The sequence below is a fragment of the Leptodactylus fuscus genome, chromosome 1 (assembly GCF_031893055.1).
Source record: "Leptodactylus fuscus isolate aLepFus1 chromosome 1, aLepFus1.hap2, whole genome shotgun sequence".
NCBI lineage: Eukaryota > Metazoa > Chordata > Amphibia > Anura > Leptodactylidae > Leptodactylus > Leptodactylus fuscus.
The window spans coordinates 26,700,475-26,717,696 of record NC_134265.1 but is presented as its reverse complement, the minus strand read 5'-3'; the positions used below and the strand labels follow the sequence as shown (position 1 = coordinate 26,717,696).

The 17,222-nt window shown below is 45.0% G+C and overlaps 2 protein-coding genes across 3 annotated transcripts; both read right to left on the bottom strand.

The window, feature by feature from the left end:
• Positions 1-461: 461 nt before the first annotated feature.
• LOC142197877 (uncharacterized) lies at positions 462-8,576 on the bottom strand. Of its 2 annotated transcripts, XM_075268540.1 has the most exons (4): positions 8,422-8,576; positions 5,657-5,717; positions 5,504-5,574; positions 462-2,967 (listed from the first exon to the last, which is right to left on the bottom strand). In XM_075268540.1, the coding sequence occupies exon 4, from the start codon at positions 2,946-2,948 to the stop codon at positions 960-962; it is 1,989 nt and encodes a 662-aa protein (XP_075124641.1). In that variant the 5' UTR covers positions 2,949-2,967; positions 5,504-5,574; positions 5,657-5,717; positions 8,422-8,576; the 3' UTR covers positions 462-959. The 2 variants fall into 2 exon arrangements, with proteins under 2 accessions (XP_075124641.1, XP_075124650.1); XM_075268549.1 differs by lacking the exon at positions 5,504-5,574.
• A 7,346-nt stretch (positions 8,577-15,922) lies between these two features.
• LOC142197551 (epidermal differentiation-specific protein-like) lies at positions 15,923-16,462 on the bottom strand. Its single transcript, XM_075267955.1, has one exon. The coding sequence runs from the start codon at positions 16,460-16,462 to the stop codon at positions 15,923-15,925; it is 540 nt and encodes a 179-aa protein (XP_075124056.1).
• Positions 16,463-17,222: the final 760 nt, after the last annotated feature.

Here is a 17,222-nt window from a genome sequence, read left to right as displayed (position 1 = left end):
AAAACGTTTTTGGCTTTCTCAGGTAAGTTCTGGCAACACTGTATGTGAAGTCTTTTTGAAGTAGAGAGGAAGTGGACAAGGTGGTAGCTGATACCTTAGTTAATATTGAAGGTTCTGATCCAAAAGTCAGGTAGCTGTGACAAAGCCGGTGCATTGCACCAGCATTCAGCCACGCGCTCAGCTCTGGATTAGGCCCAATGAATGGGCCTAGTTCGGAGGAGAGAGTGTCTTAAGGCCGAATCGCGAGGTGAAACGGCCTGAAGAATGAGCATCTCGCTTCTTTTTCCGGGAGCGGTCACCCAGAAAAAGCTCCTTATTTGCTCCCATTGATTTCAATGGGAGCCGTCTTTTTGGTTAGGATTTTGAGGCGAATACGGCCTCAAAATCCTGACCAAAAAACTGCATCTGAACTTATCCCAAGAGTCAGGCTCAGAGCCCCCTGAAGATTCACCGGTGGGCCAGTCCAAGCCTGTAACAAGTACAGGGGGAGACAAGAAAAGTCTATATCATAAATACCAAGACAGCCATGGGGATAGGGCGGCAATTAGAAAATTGACACTGGCATAAAAATCATGTAAATACATAAGAGGAGATATGTCCCATAAAGCAAATAAACACCAAATATAAAGGTATGCAAAAAGCGGATACAGGTAACAAAAAAAAGGGTATAAGGGGGACATGTATATAAACCTATCAAAAATATATATAAAGAGCCAGAGACGTCATGTGAGATGCATGAGCACAGCCAGTCCCTCCCCACAATGCTAAAAGAAACCAGCATTTATTGACTATTAAACATATATTTCATATATACATCAATAAAATCTATCTACATTTTTATACAGTGTCTTCCACACACAGTCTTTTTTGGGTTTGCTATTTGCTTCATTGTGGGGTTTATGGTCTATTTATGGAGGAGTCTTTTTTGATTGGTTAGAAATGCATTACTTGGCGGAGAATCAAAGGCTGTCCGATTGCCCATCCCCCGCCAAGCATTCAGGACGTTGACCCAAAGATGATATTTGTCCTCGTTCCAAATCCCATTGATCCTGAATCTCGGCAAAACCATATTTAGGTTGACGGTAATAAGTCGATTTTGAAATCATGAATATATTGAGGAAGTCAAACAAAGCTTTTAGTTTCTTAAAGTGAATGTCGCTTAATTCTATAGCACTCGACAGCATAAGATTTCCAATAGGAATCCGCTTTAATCTAGGCTGACTAGTCCACAGTTCTTGAACATGTCCCTTGACACATTTGACATCGACATTGATGGCCGACCCAAGTGGTCGGATACGAAGCTCAGTCAGTTTTGCTGCGCACGTTGTCCTATACTGACATGGTACTAGAGAAATGATCTCTTCTAAGCAGCTCCGAAAAACTATAAATTTTGGTTCATTCACTGGATCCGTGGTGTCAGGGTTAATTTTTTCAAAATCGTCATCGTCTGAACCTTCTACAAGATCATCCGGGAGGGGTTCTATATCTTCATCATGGTCATCTTCTTCCTCAACCTCAACATCTACAGGTAGGAAACTTTCATCCTCTGGGTCCTCTTCCTCCTCTGTGTCATCAGGACTTGGTGAACTATTTTCAGGACTAAGTGTTTTTTCATGAGATAAGTTGAGTTTTGGACGAGATGGCGAAGGCTGTTGAATCAAAGGAGACGGGTTTGGCATTTGAATGTAGTTTGTTGAATGCACGCCGCTTTGTGGGTTGGATGTTTCATCAGAATGTGAGTCTGTAGCACGACATGTTTCTGTGGCAATTGGCGTATCCAAAAGTGGAGTTTTAGGAAATTGAATTGGTGTTACAGGCAAGTCACATTCTTCTGGGTCCTCTTCCTTCTTTATATCATGACTTAGTGAAATATTTTCAGTCCAAAGCGTTTTTTCACAAGGAAATTGAATTGGTGTTACGGGCATGTGGCATTCTTCTGGGTCCTCTTCCGTCTTTATGTCACATTCTTCTGGGTCCTCTTCCGTCTTTATGTCACATACTTCGAGGCCCACAGGTATAAAACTATTATCCATAGTGTGGTCTTGTACTCCTTCAAGATCAGACGTATCCATTACATCCTCCACCTCCTGCTTAATCTGTGAAACATTGAGAAGTTCTTCTGAATTTGGCAATGCCTCACCACCCACCTGATGACACTCAGCAGTGGTGCTTTTCGCTTTGTTTTCTTCAGGGTTGAAGAAGCCAATCTTGGTAGAATCGGTCAATATTTTGCATGAGACGCCTCTCTGCTTCCTTTTGGGCTTAAGAGTTTGAGAACCAACATTTTTCTTTGGGACAAAATATGTATCCAACACAAATATACTCTTCTCCTTGTTCCAGTAGAAATCAGTGTTGGTCGCTTTGTCCACCATTTTTACCGTCTTATGTGGTGAGCATGGCTGTTGTTCAGGTAGTAATATCATTGGTACAACTGGCACCCGAACCATAAATGTATTTCCAACTTGTGTCCTCTCCGCTGATAAACTAATGTTACTGGAATGAATGGCATTCGGAGTAAATTCAGATGTACAAGGCTTGCTAACACGCTTACGTTTGCGTGCAACTGTTTCACCAGTGACATCAAGAGTATTCTCACTAAAATTAGATGAAGTTTCGTTTTCTTCACCAATAGTCACTGTGATGTAATCTTCTTCAGGTTTTGAAACACTTGGAAATATAGTCGGCAAGGCATCAGACCGTAAATTTTTTCTGCCGTATAGATATTCATAGCAATCATAATTGAAGTGCTTTGAGCACAAGCGATACGTGTTGGTTTTTTTGTTTTCAAATACTTTTTGAACCCATTCCTTGAGATTTGGAAAATGATCAGGTGCTTGCTGAAGCCATTGCCTTATACGATCCAATTGTTTCGGAAAGGCATGCATTATAATGTTGGGATCCGTACGGTTCCAAGTGTTTGCACATCCTTTGATGATACAGGACGGCATTTTTGTACAGTTCAAAGGCCTAAGCAGAAAAAGAAAAAATTAGAAATGAGGTTCTGGCAACAAATTTGACAATAAGTGCATTGATTCATATTTCAATTTTGCACATGGGCCACATGCTATGCCTAGGTATTTGTCCTACATAAATGATGAAAAATTAGGTTATTTGCATTTCTCTAATGCTGGCATTATGTGAGTGCTGTATTCACTGTTGGACTGAAGGATATATAGGGCCCAGGAACCTGTTCTGCGTGCCCACCCAACAGCTTCTGAGGTGTACATATGTACAAGAGCCACCATGTATGTGCAAGACTGGGATGTTGGCTTCGCAAACATGGCTGCCATCGGGAATTTTGGGCTTCAATATTGGCAAAATTTGATGCACAATGCCAAACACGTAATAAAATACTCTCTAGAGTTTGCCACACAGTATACATTTGTTTTCAGAGTTATGAGCCTGCATTGGCATTGTTTATAGCAGACTGTCCATTCTCATCTTTTGAATCTGTTACAGAAGAGGAAGTCTCCCAGCTACTTTCTTCATCTCGTCCTACAACCTGCAGTAGTAACCCCTTCCCCTCACACCTTCTCTAAGCTCTGTCGCCTGCTGTCACTACTTACCTTACTAAAATATTTAACCTCTCTCTCTCTCTCTTCTGGAATCTTCCCATCCTCCTTCAAGCATGCTGTTATAACTCCGCTATTGAAAAAACCCTCCCTGGACCCATCCTGTGCTGCTAACTATCGACCCGTCTCTAACCTCCCCTTCATCTCTAAACTCTTGGAACGCCTGGTCTATTCTCGTTTAATTCACTATCTCTCTGTTTGACCTCTTACAATCTGGTTTCTGCGCTCTGCACTCTACTGAAATGGCCCTCACAAAAGTCTCCAATGATCTCCTAATGGCTAAATCCAATGGTGACTTCTCTCTTCTTATTCTTCTGGACCTCTCTGCAGCTTTTGACACTGTTGACCATCAACTCCTCCTCACTATGCTCCGCTCAGTCGGCCTCAATTACACTGCGCTCTCCTGGTTCTCCTCTTATCTCTCAGACCGCACTTTCAGCGTATCATTTGCGGGCTCTGTTTCCTCCCCTCTTTCCCTTGCTGTTGGGGTTCCTCAGGGCTCGGTCCTAGGCCCCCTGCTCTTTTCTCTCTACACAGCCTCCATTGGACAAACCATCGCCAGATTTGGCTTCAGGTACCAGCTTTATGCTGATGACACCCAATTATACAAATCTTCCTGTGACATCACCCCTGCACTCATACAGAACACCAGTGACTGTCTCTCTGCTGTCTCTAATATCATGTCCTCGCTCTATCTGAAACTAAATCTTTCTAAGACTGAACTACTACTGTTTCCACCATCTAACAGATTTGTCCCTGATATATCCATTGTAGTCTCAGGCCTTACTATAACTCCTAGGCAGCAGGCCCGCTGCCTCGGGGTCATGTTTGACACAGACCTTTCCTTCACCCCTAATATTGAATCACTCGCACGTTCATGTCACCTCCACCTCAAAAACATCTCTAGAATACGCCCTTTCCTTAGCAGAGATACACTAAAGACACTTATTGTCTCTCTGATTCATTCTCGCCTTGACTACTGTAACTCCTTACTAATCGGTCTTCCCCTCACTAAACTCTCCCCTCTACAATCTATTCTGAATGCAGCGGCCAGGCTCATCTATCAGGCTAGACGCTACAGCGATGCCTCCGGTCTGTGCCAGTCACTACATTGGCTGCCTATTCATTATAGAATAAAATATAAAGTTTTCACCCTCCTCAAGGCTCTATATAATGCCGCACCTCCATACATTTCCTCCATCATCTCTGTCTACCGCCCAACCCGTGTTCTCCGTTCACTCAATGACCTAACACTTACATCCTCTATTATCAGACCCTCCCACGCTCGTATACAAGACTTCTCCCGAGCTGCACCACTTCTCTGGAATGCTCTACCCCGGACAATAAGATTAACTCCCAATTTCTACAGTTTCAAATGCAAACTAAAGACGCATCTTATCAGACAGGCCTATCACAATTCCTAATGTAAACCCTTCCATACTATAATTAGAATCCCCAAAATCTAACCCTCCTCTGTCCCCGCTCCCATATGTCCCCACATGATATGATGTCTTTTCAGGCTAACTTTATAGGTCCAAGCTCCATCCACATGTTAAAGGACACGACTAGTGACGGCTCATACAGCTTTAAGTTTGTGTAATGACAGTCACCTCTATTACAGAATTGTCTGAATACTGTATAAGCAATGCCGCCCCTGCTACCTCTTGTGTTACCCCCTCTACCTCATAGATTGTAAGCTCTTGCGAGCAGGGCCCTCAGTTCCATTGTGTGAAATGACGTTCCTTGTTATGTATCTGTCTGTATTTGAAGCCTACAAATTGTACAGCGCTGCGGAATATGTTGGCGCTATATAAATAACATTTATTATTATTTATTATTATAGCAGACATGATCCGAGTTTGTGACTCACTTTCTCAATATCAGACTGACAATAACAATTTCCGATGATAATAAATGATTAATATAGTTACCGTTGCTTGTTGGGTTTGCAATGTGGTCAAATCCTGGTTTCATGGACAGAAATTTCAGGATATGAAAAATCCTACCAAAATTTATAGAGTTTAGACCAATCACATAATGTATTTTATAAACATATTATAATAGTTAGAACATAGGACACTTACCAATCCACAGTAAATCAACGAGTTTCTGAAAAAAGGCGTCTTTTGTAGAAAAATTCCAAATCTGTAAACCAGACAGACACGGCACATCATTACAAGAGTTTACTTTTTTTTTGTTTGCATTATACTCCAAAAGCGCTTTGCAAGTCCAACACCAGCAAAGTAATACAATCAAAGATGGTATTGTGTAGCTATATGCACAAATGTTTTCCATGTGCCACACGTCCTCCGTGAGTTTGCAAAACAGCCAAATAGGACCTATCATGAGTTAAAGGGCTAGTTCACACGGGGGCGATGCTGCGGATTTTGGCACTGAGCGTGATGCGGGAGCCGTGTCACTCTCAGGTCAAAACCCGCCTGCCATGACTGTCGTGGTCACAGCTTCCCCCTCCAGAGTCGGCTCAAATGAATGGGCCGACTCCGGAGGTTGCTGCCGCCAGGAAGACGCCGCAGCCCGACGAGCCGCGGAATCCGCCTGAAGAAAGGGCAGCTCGTGTCTTTTTTCTGCTAGTGGTAACATGCCACTCACAGAACAAAGAACGCTAGCGGTCCCCATAGACCACCATTGTGAGGGGATGGATGACGTGGATTACGCGCCATAATCTGCCCCCCTCCGTGCCCGTGTGAACGGGCCCTTAAAGAGGTATTCCCATAACTCTTGTTCTGCAGCCTGCAGGGCTTTGTGCTCTCTTCACTTCCTGGATTTCTCAGCACATTGGTGGGCGGGGTTTCACTTGCTCTGCTATCTGCTGTGTTTGTAGTCAGTAATGAGGAATTGGTTGTAAATGCATTACCACAGTATAAAGCTGATGTGGAAACTGATGTAGCAGAGCTGGATTTGAGTCAGCTTGCATTACATACAGAGGTAATAAAATAGGATTCCTTATCTCAGCCCTTATCAGCCAAATCCAATTAAACCGGCTGATAAGTGGAAAAGCTCTCACCTCCCCTATCTGAGGAGCTCCATTGCTTGTCAGCAAGGGTTCCCTTAGAGCAGGCAGCTAGTCACTTGGGAAATGAGCAGATAAGCCCAGGCCATAGAAACGCAGTGTCAACAATGAAGTGAATAAATTAAGATAGCAGCCAAACAAAGCAGTTTTGATAAAGCAATGTATTTAGGAAAAGTCTTAAATCCACATAAACTAGCAGTATAGATAGGATCCTTGTGATGGGACAACCCTTTTAAGTCTGGCATTATGTTCACCCACACTGACCTGAGATATTATTTATCTTATATAGCACCAACATATTTTGCAGTGAATCAGGCCTGGTTCACATCTGAGCTCAGTATTCCGTTCGGGGGGTCAGCTCGCGGAAATACCGAACGCATTGAGCTTATAAAAGCATATGGACGACCCCCTTGACTATAACGGGGTCCATGTGTTTTCAGCACGAGTCATGTGGTTTCATTGCTCACCACTTTTTAATGCGTTCGGTATTCCATTCAGGGGTACCCAAGCGGACTCCCTGAACAGAAACGAAAACGGATGTGAACCAGGCCTTACAGATATTGTCAGTCACTTTCCTACATAGGGCTCGCACTCTAAATTTCGTCTTGTTGTGTCTTCGGAGTGAGGTAGGAAATCAGATTAAACTCACACAAACATGCGGTTATCTTTTTTTTTTTTTTTTGGATTCAAAGATATGGCTCCAGCACTTCAATGCAACAGTTCTAACCACTGTGTGTGTATGGGACCATAGAAACGAATGGTTGATTGTGTTATCCTCTTAATAAAAGGAAATTCACGGACAGAAACTACAGTTGTATGCATGCAGCCTCAGGCTACGTTCACATCTGCATTGGTGTTCATTGCAGATTCCGGCAAAAATCAGTGAAAAGAAAATTCCTGCAAGGAAAACTTTCCTCTCTGAGTGTAAAATCCCTGGAAAACCTGATAGACACCTGGCAGACCCCATTATAGTCTATGGGGTCCAGGGATGTCCACTATTTCAGAGGCGTGCACTCTGTTGATTGGGTCCCATTCGAACAACAGAGAGTACGCAAGTGTGAACCCAGGCTGAATCTGCTGTGAGTATAATACAAAAGAAGGATAATAATAAAAGTGTCAAAACCAAAATCAGATTCAAATAACTATTGTATTACATTCCAAGCAAAATGCACAATATGAAGCTGATGTAGCAGAGCTGGATGAGATAGGTGATGAGAATCTCTAAGCCAGCTCTGCTAGGTCTCAGGTTTGCAGTCAGTAATAAGTAAATGAGCAGAGTATCAGTATATGCACAATATGAAGCTGATGTAGCAGAGCTGGATTTGATAGGTGATGAGAATCCTTTGCTGATGCTGTGTGTTTTAGGTGGTGACAAAGTCAGCTCTGCTAGATCAAATACACATGGTCAGTTCATACAGCTGTCACATAAAGTACATTATAACATTTGTACACATATATAGAGAGAGAGAGAGGACAAGGGAGATGTATATAGAGAGAGATGTATACAGAGAGAGAGGTAGAGGTATATATAGAGAGGTAGGTGTATATAGAGAGAGGGGTAGGTGTATATAGAGAGAGGTAGATGTATAGAGAGAGAGGTAGATGTATATAGAGAGAGGTAGGTGTATATATAGAGAGAGGTAGATGTATAGAGAGAGAGGTAGATGTATATATAGAGAGAGGTAGATGTATATAGAGAGGTAGATGTATATAGAGAGAGGTAGATGTATATAGAGAGAGGTAGATGTATATAGAGAGGTAGATGTATATAGAAAACCCTATAGATGATTACACAGGGGAGAGGAGAGACAAACTTACCTGCTGCAGGACAAGGCTCAGCTCGCAATGAACTCTCTCTTAGGTCTGTGTTTGCAGACAGAGGTAACAGCTCCCTGTCTCTGCCCCAATCAGCAAAATACAATTAACCGACCTGATAATGGGGAGAAGAGGAGAGACACAGCTCAGACACACGGGCTCCCCTCCCCCATCACTTCCTGAGCGCTGCGCTACGTCACTTGTCCTACCCCGAGAGATAAGATCGTCCTCAGGTCCCTGGTAACGCTGTGTAAGCAATGAGGAGGCCGGCAATGTCACATGGCAGGCGGAGAGAGCAGCTGTGCTGGAGCCGTGAGCTTCTCTACTGTGCCTACATTACACCCAGTGCACAAAGACAGCGGGAGGGACACTAAATACATGTGTACATGGCAAGTCCATCTCAAACTTACAACCTGCCCCCTGCTGGAGAACAGAGGCTACGTGTTCTGGTGTCCTCAAGGGCTCTCACCCCAAGTGGCAAATTTAGCTCCGTCCACTTTTATGTTGACTCCACCCATTCTCATTCATTTTTCATGTGCCCCCACACAGTACAGTCATCCGTATTAATTATATGTCTCCCCTCTATCTCTCCCCCGTTTCATATACCCCCTTCATCTGCCCCCAGATTCATGTCCTCCATCTCTGCCCCCAGATTCATGTCCCTCCATCTCTGCCCCCAGATTCATGTCCCTCCATCTCTGCCCCCAGATTCATGTCCCTCCATCTCTGCCCCCAGATTCATGTCCCCACATCTCTGCCCCCAGATTCATGTCCCTCCATCTCTGCCCCCAGATTCATGTCCCTCCATCTCTGCCCCCAGATTCATGTCCCCACATCTCTGCCCCCAGATTCATGTCCCTCCATCTCTGCCCCCAGATTCATGTCCCCTCCATCTCTGCCCCCAGATTCATGTCCCTCCATCTCTGCCCCCAGATTCATGTCCCCACATCTCTGCCCCCAGATTCATGTCCCTCCATCTCTGCCCCCAGATTCATGTCCCCTCCATCTCTGCCCCCAGATTCATGTCCCCCCATCTCTGCCCCCAGATTCATGTCCCCACATCTCTGCCCCCAGATTCATGTCCCTCCATCTCTGCCCCCAGATTCATGTCCCCTCCATCTCTGCCCCCAGATTCATGTCCCTCCATCTCTGCCCCCAGATTCATGTCCCCACATCTCTGCCCCCAGATTCATGTCCCTCCATCTCTGCCCCCAGATTCATGTCCCCTCCATCTCTGCCCCCAGATTCATGTCCCCCCATCTCTGCCCCCAGATTCATGTCCCCACATCTCTGCCCCCAGATTCATGTCCTTTCCATATCTGCCCCCAGATTCATGTCCTCTCCATTTCTGCCCCCAGATTCATGTCCCCACATCTCTGCCCCCAGATTCATGCCCCCATATTCATGTCCCCACATCTCTGCTCCCAAATTCATGTCCCTCCATCTTGCCTAGTTTCATGCCATAAACTGTGCTACTGAAAAAAAAACGTGCAGGATACCTGCTATAGAAACCCGCCTCAAAAGAGACCAGGCTCCTGACTCCCAAGACTACTGGACCAAAAGGTATCAAGTAGCCAAGGGCTACAAAAGTCAATCCACCGGAGCAGAAAGACCAAAACTGCTCAGTTTCCCCTCGGGGTACCACCACCAAGGTACTCCTAGAGCCTGTCCTCAGTCATTTTTTCTCCTAGGCTGCCACCACCTGGAGAACTTCCAGTACCTAAGTGCTCGTTCCCACGATGTAACGCGGCGCTCATTCTGACACGTAAACACGTGTCAGAGTCAGCACTTCAAAACAGAATCCCATTGACTTCAATGGGTTCCGTTTAACGTGCATAACACATTGAAATCAATGGGTTAAAAAGCCTCCCATTGATTTCAATGTGTAGCGCGTGGAGGACGGAACCCATTGAAGTGCTGACTCTAACACGTGTTTACATGTCAGAATGAGCGCCGCGTTACATTGTGGGAATGAGCCCTAAGACTCTGTCCACCTCCACAGAAGCAGAGGTGAACCTGCTAGACAGCGAGGGTGGGAACCTGATGGCCACACAACCCCTCCGCATCCCTTCATCCACACACAAAAACAGTGACAAGGGTGACAAACGTGACTAACAAGTGGATAGAGTACCTGGTATGACCCGGTCTATCTACTGAATCTATAAAAATTACACATGTAGTTTACAAAATTACACATGGATAAACCAGGCATAAGGTGTGTGCTCTGAAAGTGTAAAAGTGCCATGTGCAATGTGCTGCAACTCAGTGGGCTCCCACCCCCAGTGAGTTTAGGCACTCTGGAGGCCACCCGGCACCCCCAGGGCACTGCAATTAGAAGCCCTCAAGGCGCCTCTCAAACCTATGGCCTCGATCCTCAGGGTGGATGCTAGCCCTGGCGTATTTTGCTGTCAGCTTCCATAGTCTTTGCTGGATCCCAAAGCAGATACTCCACAAGTGGTTCTCTTGATCTACCTCTACAGTGTTCTTTCAGAACCCACTAATGGGCCGGTCCTATCCACCGGCAGCTGTATAAGAACAGATCAGATAAGATAATCCTTTAATAGTCCCACCATGGGGAAATGTCAGTATGTTACTGCAGCATAGTAATATAGATACAGGATAATAACAGTAATATATTACAGAAGGAGGCACACATAAGCTCAGAATAGCAGATAGGAGAAAATACTAGGAGTCATAGCAGCTAAAGAAAAGAAGACTTCAGGATCATTTAGTTTTCTGTGCGGAGTGTCTTCGCCTGGTCAGATGTAGATTATGTAGTCTGACCGCAGTTGGGAGGAAGAACTTCCGATAGCGCTCCTTCTCACTCTTGGGGTGATGCAGTCGGTCACTGACAGTGCTGCCAAGTGCCGATACTACACTCGATATTAGCTCGATAATAGCTCATTAGCTTGGGGGACAGACAGCACACTGCCTCCGAGGTGAGGGATGCCATCCTCGATGAGATGTCAATGTGGTTTGCGCTGCTGCACCTGGGCCCAGGCATGGTCATGATAACGGCTGGAACCTGCTAGCGGCTCTGGAGCTTGCCAGCCTCCAACACGTTCAATGCCTGGCCCACATTTTCAACTTAGTGGTGCAACGGTTTTCAAAAACGTACACCAACCTTCATGAGCTACTGGTGAAAGTGCGGCGCTTGTGCGCCCACTTTCGTAAGTTGACAGTAGCCGCTGCTAGCCTCCGACCCCTCCAGCAACGCCTACATCTGCCTGAACACCGGCTGTTGTGTGACGTCCCCACACGCTGAAACTCGACATACCACATGTTGAGCAGGGTGTGTGAGCAGCAGAGACCCTTGATGGAGTACCATCTCCAAAACCCAAGGGTTCCTCAAAGTCAACCTCCGCAGTTTCTGCACCATGAGTGGCCATGGATGGCAGACTTATGAGAGATCTTACACGTCTTTGAGGAGTCCACCAAGAGGGTCGGCTGTGACGACACATTAGTGAGCATAACCATCCCACTCCTGTGTGTGATGCGAGAATCCCTCATCGCCATCAGGGATAATGCATTGCATGCTGAGGAGTCGGGGATAGGGGCAGAACCATCCCATCAGGATAATCAGTGCACACTCCTGTCAGCTTCTCAGCCTGTAATGACGGAGAAAGAAGAGGAGGATGAAGTGGCAGATGAGATCATTGTCACACACGAGGCTACCAGGGAAGTTCAGTGCGTCCCATTGCTTCAGTGCGGATGGGGCGAAGGGGAGGAGGAAATGATCCTTCCAGTGGGGGCACCAAAGTCATGCCAAGTAACACTCTGGCACACATGGCTGACTTCATGTCATTCAAACGCATTGTCAAAATCCTGGATACAACCAATACTGGATTTTTGCAATCCTCGACCCCCGGTATAAAAATAATATATCGTCTTTCATTCTGGTAGAGGGGAGGGCCAATCGCATTAATGATTGCCATAAGCAACTTGTGCAAAATATGATGGAAATGTGTCCATCAACTTTCGTTGGTGGCAGAGAGGACAGTTCCTCCAAGAGGGTAACAACTGCCATCCAGTCCACACCCGGCAGGGGCACACTCTCCAAGGTCTGGGACACCTTAATGGCACCCACTCGCCAAACTACCACCACTGAGGGGCCTATTGTCACCAGGAGAGACAAGTATAGGCGCATGTTGCGTACCTGGCCGACCACAACCCTGTCCTCTCCGATCCTTCTGCGCCCTACACGTATTGGATGTCAAAGTTGGACTTGTGGCTGGAACTTGCGCTTTACGACTTAGAGGTGCTGCCCTGCCGCCAGTGTTCTATCGGAAAGGGTCTTCAGCGCAGCCGGTGGCATCATCACCAATAAGAGCAGCCGTCTGTCAGCTGACAGTGCTGAGCAGCTGACGCTGATCAAAATGAACTGCCACTGGATTGACCCATCATTTGCATCTCCACCAGTGTCAAGCACCCCAACATTAAGTTCCATGTGTGTGCTCCAGCTCTCCAGTTCCTCCTTCTCCTCCTCCTCCATCAACAAAGTTGAAAAAAACCATTTAAAATCACCCCATTAAGGCTCACCTCAAGGGCCTAATATTATGCTCCGACAAGGCTCTATTCATCCCAAGAGCCAAAAACTAAAACTCTGCTGGTAAAAGGCTCAACTCACCTCAATGGCCAAAGACACTGCTGGTGCAAGGCTCAACTCACCCAAAGGACCAAAAACACTGCTGGTTAAAGGCTCAACTCCCCCAAAGGGCCAAAAACTAAAACTCTGCTGGTGCAAGGCTCAACTCACCCAAAGGGCCAAAAACTCTGCTGGTGCAAGGCTCAACTCACCCAAAGGGCCAAAAACTCTGCTGGTGCAAGGCTCAACTCACCCCAAGGGCCTGAAGCTAAGTTTTGGAGGGCTCATCCCAAGGAGGATGGGAAGATTCCAGAAGAGAGAGAGAGGTTAAATATTTCAGTAAGGTAAGTCGTGACAGCAGGCGACAGAGATTGGAGAAGGTGCGAGGGGAAGTGGTCAATACTGCAAGTTGTAGGGCGAGATGAATTGTTTCAATTTCTGTGAAATACATAAAGGGTTAACAAACTTCCCAAATGCTGTTTGGAATGATTTGAGGGGTGCAGTTTTGAAAATGGAGGTATTTATGGGGGTTTCTAATATACTGTATAGGCCTTTATAACTGAAGTGATCCCTAAAAAATTTATTTTTGGAAATTTTCTTGTAAATCTGTAAAATCGCTGTTACACTTCAAAGCCTTCTAACAGCCAAAATAGGAAAACTTATTGACTCGAGTATAAGCCGAGGGGGAAAATGCATGACATTCTGTTTGTGCTCATGTTAATCTTAGCCAGCTTCAGGCCTATATGGTAATATCCCAGATGTCACATGGTCTGGGGCATTATCATACAGGCCAAAAGCCTTATGGTAGCAGTAGCAGCCTGTTGCCATACAGGCCCAAAGTCTGTGCTAGAAGTAACAGGCTATTATTACTACTACCACAGGCTTTGGGCCTATATGGTAATATCCCAGACCATGTGACATCTGGGATATTGCCGTATAGGCCTGAAGCCGGCTAGGATTAACATCGGATCCCAGAGAGGTGAGTAACACTGTTTATTATTTTCTCTTGCCTCCCCTGGGGCTCCAATTATTATACTGGGGGGGTCTGAAAAGACCCCCCGAGTATAATAATAGCGGCAGTGGGATCGCGGCTGGGGCTCGGGCCTACTCACTGCCGGCCTCCGTGGCCTATAGTATAAGGTGACGCGGGGGTTGGCAGTGAGCAGGCCTGGGGAGGTTGGTAAATAGGCTGATACCTGCTGGGAATACTTCAACAGGTAGCGGCCTATTATAAAACAAACATTAAGTTCTCATACTTACCGACCTCGCGCTGCTGCCACTGCTCACCTTCTCCAGCGGCTGCTTGTCTTCTTCCGCGGCTGCTCCTCAGCGTAGGGGACGTGATGATGCCGCCTGTGCTGAGACGCAGTAAGACGTCATCGACACACGCCGGGTGCGGGCCTGAGCTAATGTGGCCACGTCACCCGGCGTGGAACTGGAGCGGAGTTAATACGGTATTGTATATAGTCATTACCGTATTGACTCGAGTAGTAATTTAACTGGTCTGCAGTAAAAGACATCTGTGGGAGGCCGCTGGAACAGCGCTGGGTGAGGCAGCGCTGTCTCCAGGGCCGCCTTAAGATGTTTCCAAGGCAGAGAAGATGCTCTGGAAACATCTTGGGGTGGCGCTGCTGAAAAACTCGGCTTATACTCGAATATATACGGTAAGTTCCTTATTTTGTGCCAGTCATGTTGATATATGTGTAGATTGGTGTGAACAGGGCTATGGCGACAGTTTAGGTCTTACATTGGCGTTGCTTGTTTTTTCCTTTACTTGTACATTATTTTATAACACTATTACTTTTATATGTAAGTATTATTGTTACATATTATATATTCTCATGGACTCATAGGAGATGTGGGAGGGGGTAGTCACATTTTATTATGAGTCTTCTTATTTCGCAGTTCTCCATTGTCACATTTCCTAGGAGCCACCAGTGATAAACAACCCCTTACAGTGACAATAACCTCTGACACCAGATACCTGATAAGATACCTGTTCTGCTCTGCCCCTGTAATACCGCCCAAGCTCTCAACCTGAGCCACAATGTACAATGACTCCTGGACCTTACCAGGATAGCTATGGAGGAGGCTCCAATCTGAATTGTTTTATTTCTATTGAATAATATCTTCATTTATTTTCTCCGTAATAAATGAGAAGTCACAAAATATCCAAGAATTTTATTATATCAGTGACATAAGGAATGAAATCACAGCGAAGAAATGTCATTGTGAATAGAATATAATGATCAGATCTGACAAGAGAGATTATACATGGATTATATCATAGACTGCACATGTTATACATGGATTATATCATAGACTGCACATGTTATACATGAACTATATCATATACGGTAGATGTTATACATGGATTATATCATAGGCTGCACGTTATACATGGATTATATCATATACGGTAGATGTTATACATGGATTATATCATAAACTGCACGTTATACATGGATTACTGTATTTCATAAACTGCACATGTTATACATGAATTATATCGTAAAGTGCACATGGTATACATGGATTATATCATAGACTGCACATGTTATAAATGGATTATATTTTATACTGGACATGTTATACATGGATTATATCACAGTATATCACAGTATGTTCATCCACACAATACAGTCTTCCCAGACCGGAACTTTGTGGCACTGGGTAAAACTGGTAACAAATAGGACCCTTCTCTACACATACGATGGTTCAGTGGTGCAGACTATGTGACAGAATACAATCTACACATACGATGGTTCAGTGGTGCAGACTATGTGACAGAATACAATATTAGATAAGATGTTCCACCAAACATTAAGCAGATCTGCCCTGAAATCTTCATCAATTATCAAAGCTAAGATTAGTAAGAAGAAGTAATCATCAATATGGTATTGTACCGATCTACAGAAACTACTTCAAAATCCTATCAGGTGTCACGGGCTTCAGGGACCTCACTTTCTCTCTCCAGTCACATTCTTCATAGTTAGGTATATCTTCCCCGGCCACAGTGATCATCCTTTTACCACTGCATTTGTCTTCGGAGTACAGTATCCAGGCTCCACTCACTTCTTTCTGAGATAAGGCCTTGTTGTCAAATCCAAAGGATTTCACTGAAGTTGACGCCTTCTCCAGGTAATGGAGTTTTCCCTTATAGTCGGCGTCTTCATGCAGCGTTATCTTGGGATGAGAGAGTCCACCTCTAACAATCCGAGCTGAGCTGATTTTTTTGGCCCATTCTGGTATGGTGCTGTAGTCTCCTTGAGGAAAGCAACCAAACATTCCCATGTAATCATAATTGGCACCAGAAAAAACAATCCAAGGATCTCCTCGAACTTTGAGGGACTGGGCTTTCTGGAGGAACTCATTTTCAGAGAGGTCTGGTGTATCACAGTCCAAAGTCAATGACTCTCCATTAAAGTTTGGAGATTCAAAGAGCTTGAGTGTGCTCATGATGATTCTTCTTGTGGAGAAGTTACAATGTCCTTTGAAGTCTCAGAATTTTCTTCTTACTGTGGGTCACTCACACTTTATATAGGATTCTCCTGGGGTGTTGTCTAGTAGTTCCACCTAGACTTTACTTCCTCCTCCTACTTCACTTCTCAAGAAATGATCGGATTAATGACTGATATACTATCAATATTTTTTTAGATTCACGTAGGTTTTATTTCCTCCACCTACTTCACTTCTCAAGAAATGATCGGATTAATGATTTCTCAGGTATACTATCGTTATTTGATAAAGATGACTAGACATGGAATTGTGTGAGTTACAGATTTCTTAACTTTCCATTATTGTCCTATGCTGTGTAATGTGCATCTTAAGTGTCTCACATCCACAGGTTACGCTAAATATTTTTCATCTGAAAAATAATTTCTCTTAGAATGCTTAACCTGTTCCCAATCTGCGCCATATTATTATGTTGCGCTGAGCATATAGTTAATGCTCCGTTCAGAAATAGTCTGGTGCTGTAATGTCATGGGCACAGAAGCTGTACCTGTAGTGTTACATACTGCCCTTGGCTGTGTTACGAAAGAGACTCCAACTACGGCGGATTAATCCCCTGGATGCCGTGATCAATAACGATCACAGCTTCCAGGGGGTCCGGGGGCAAGATCACCCTCTCATCACCCCTCGGACCGTCTGCGATAAGATCACGGGTTCCGAGGGATTGCCATGGCAGCCAGGAGGCTGGGTCATGTCCTCCTGACTA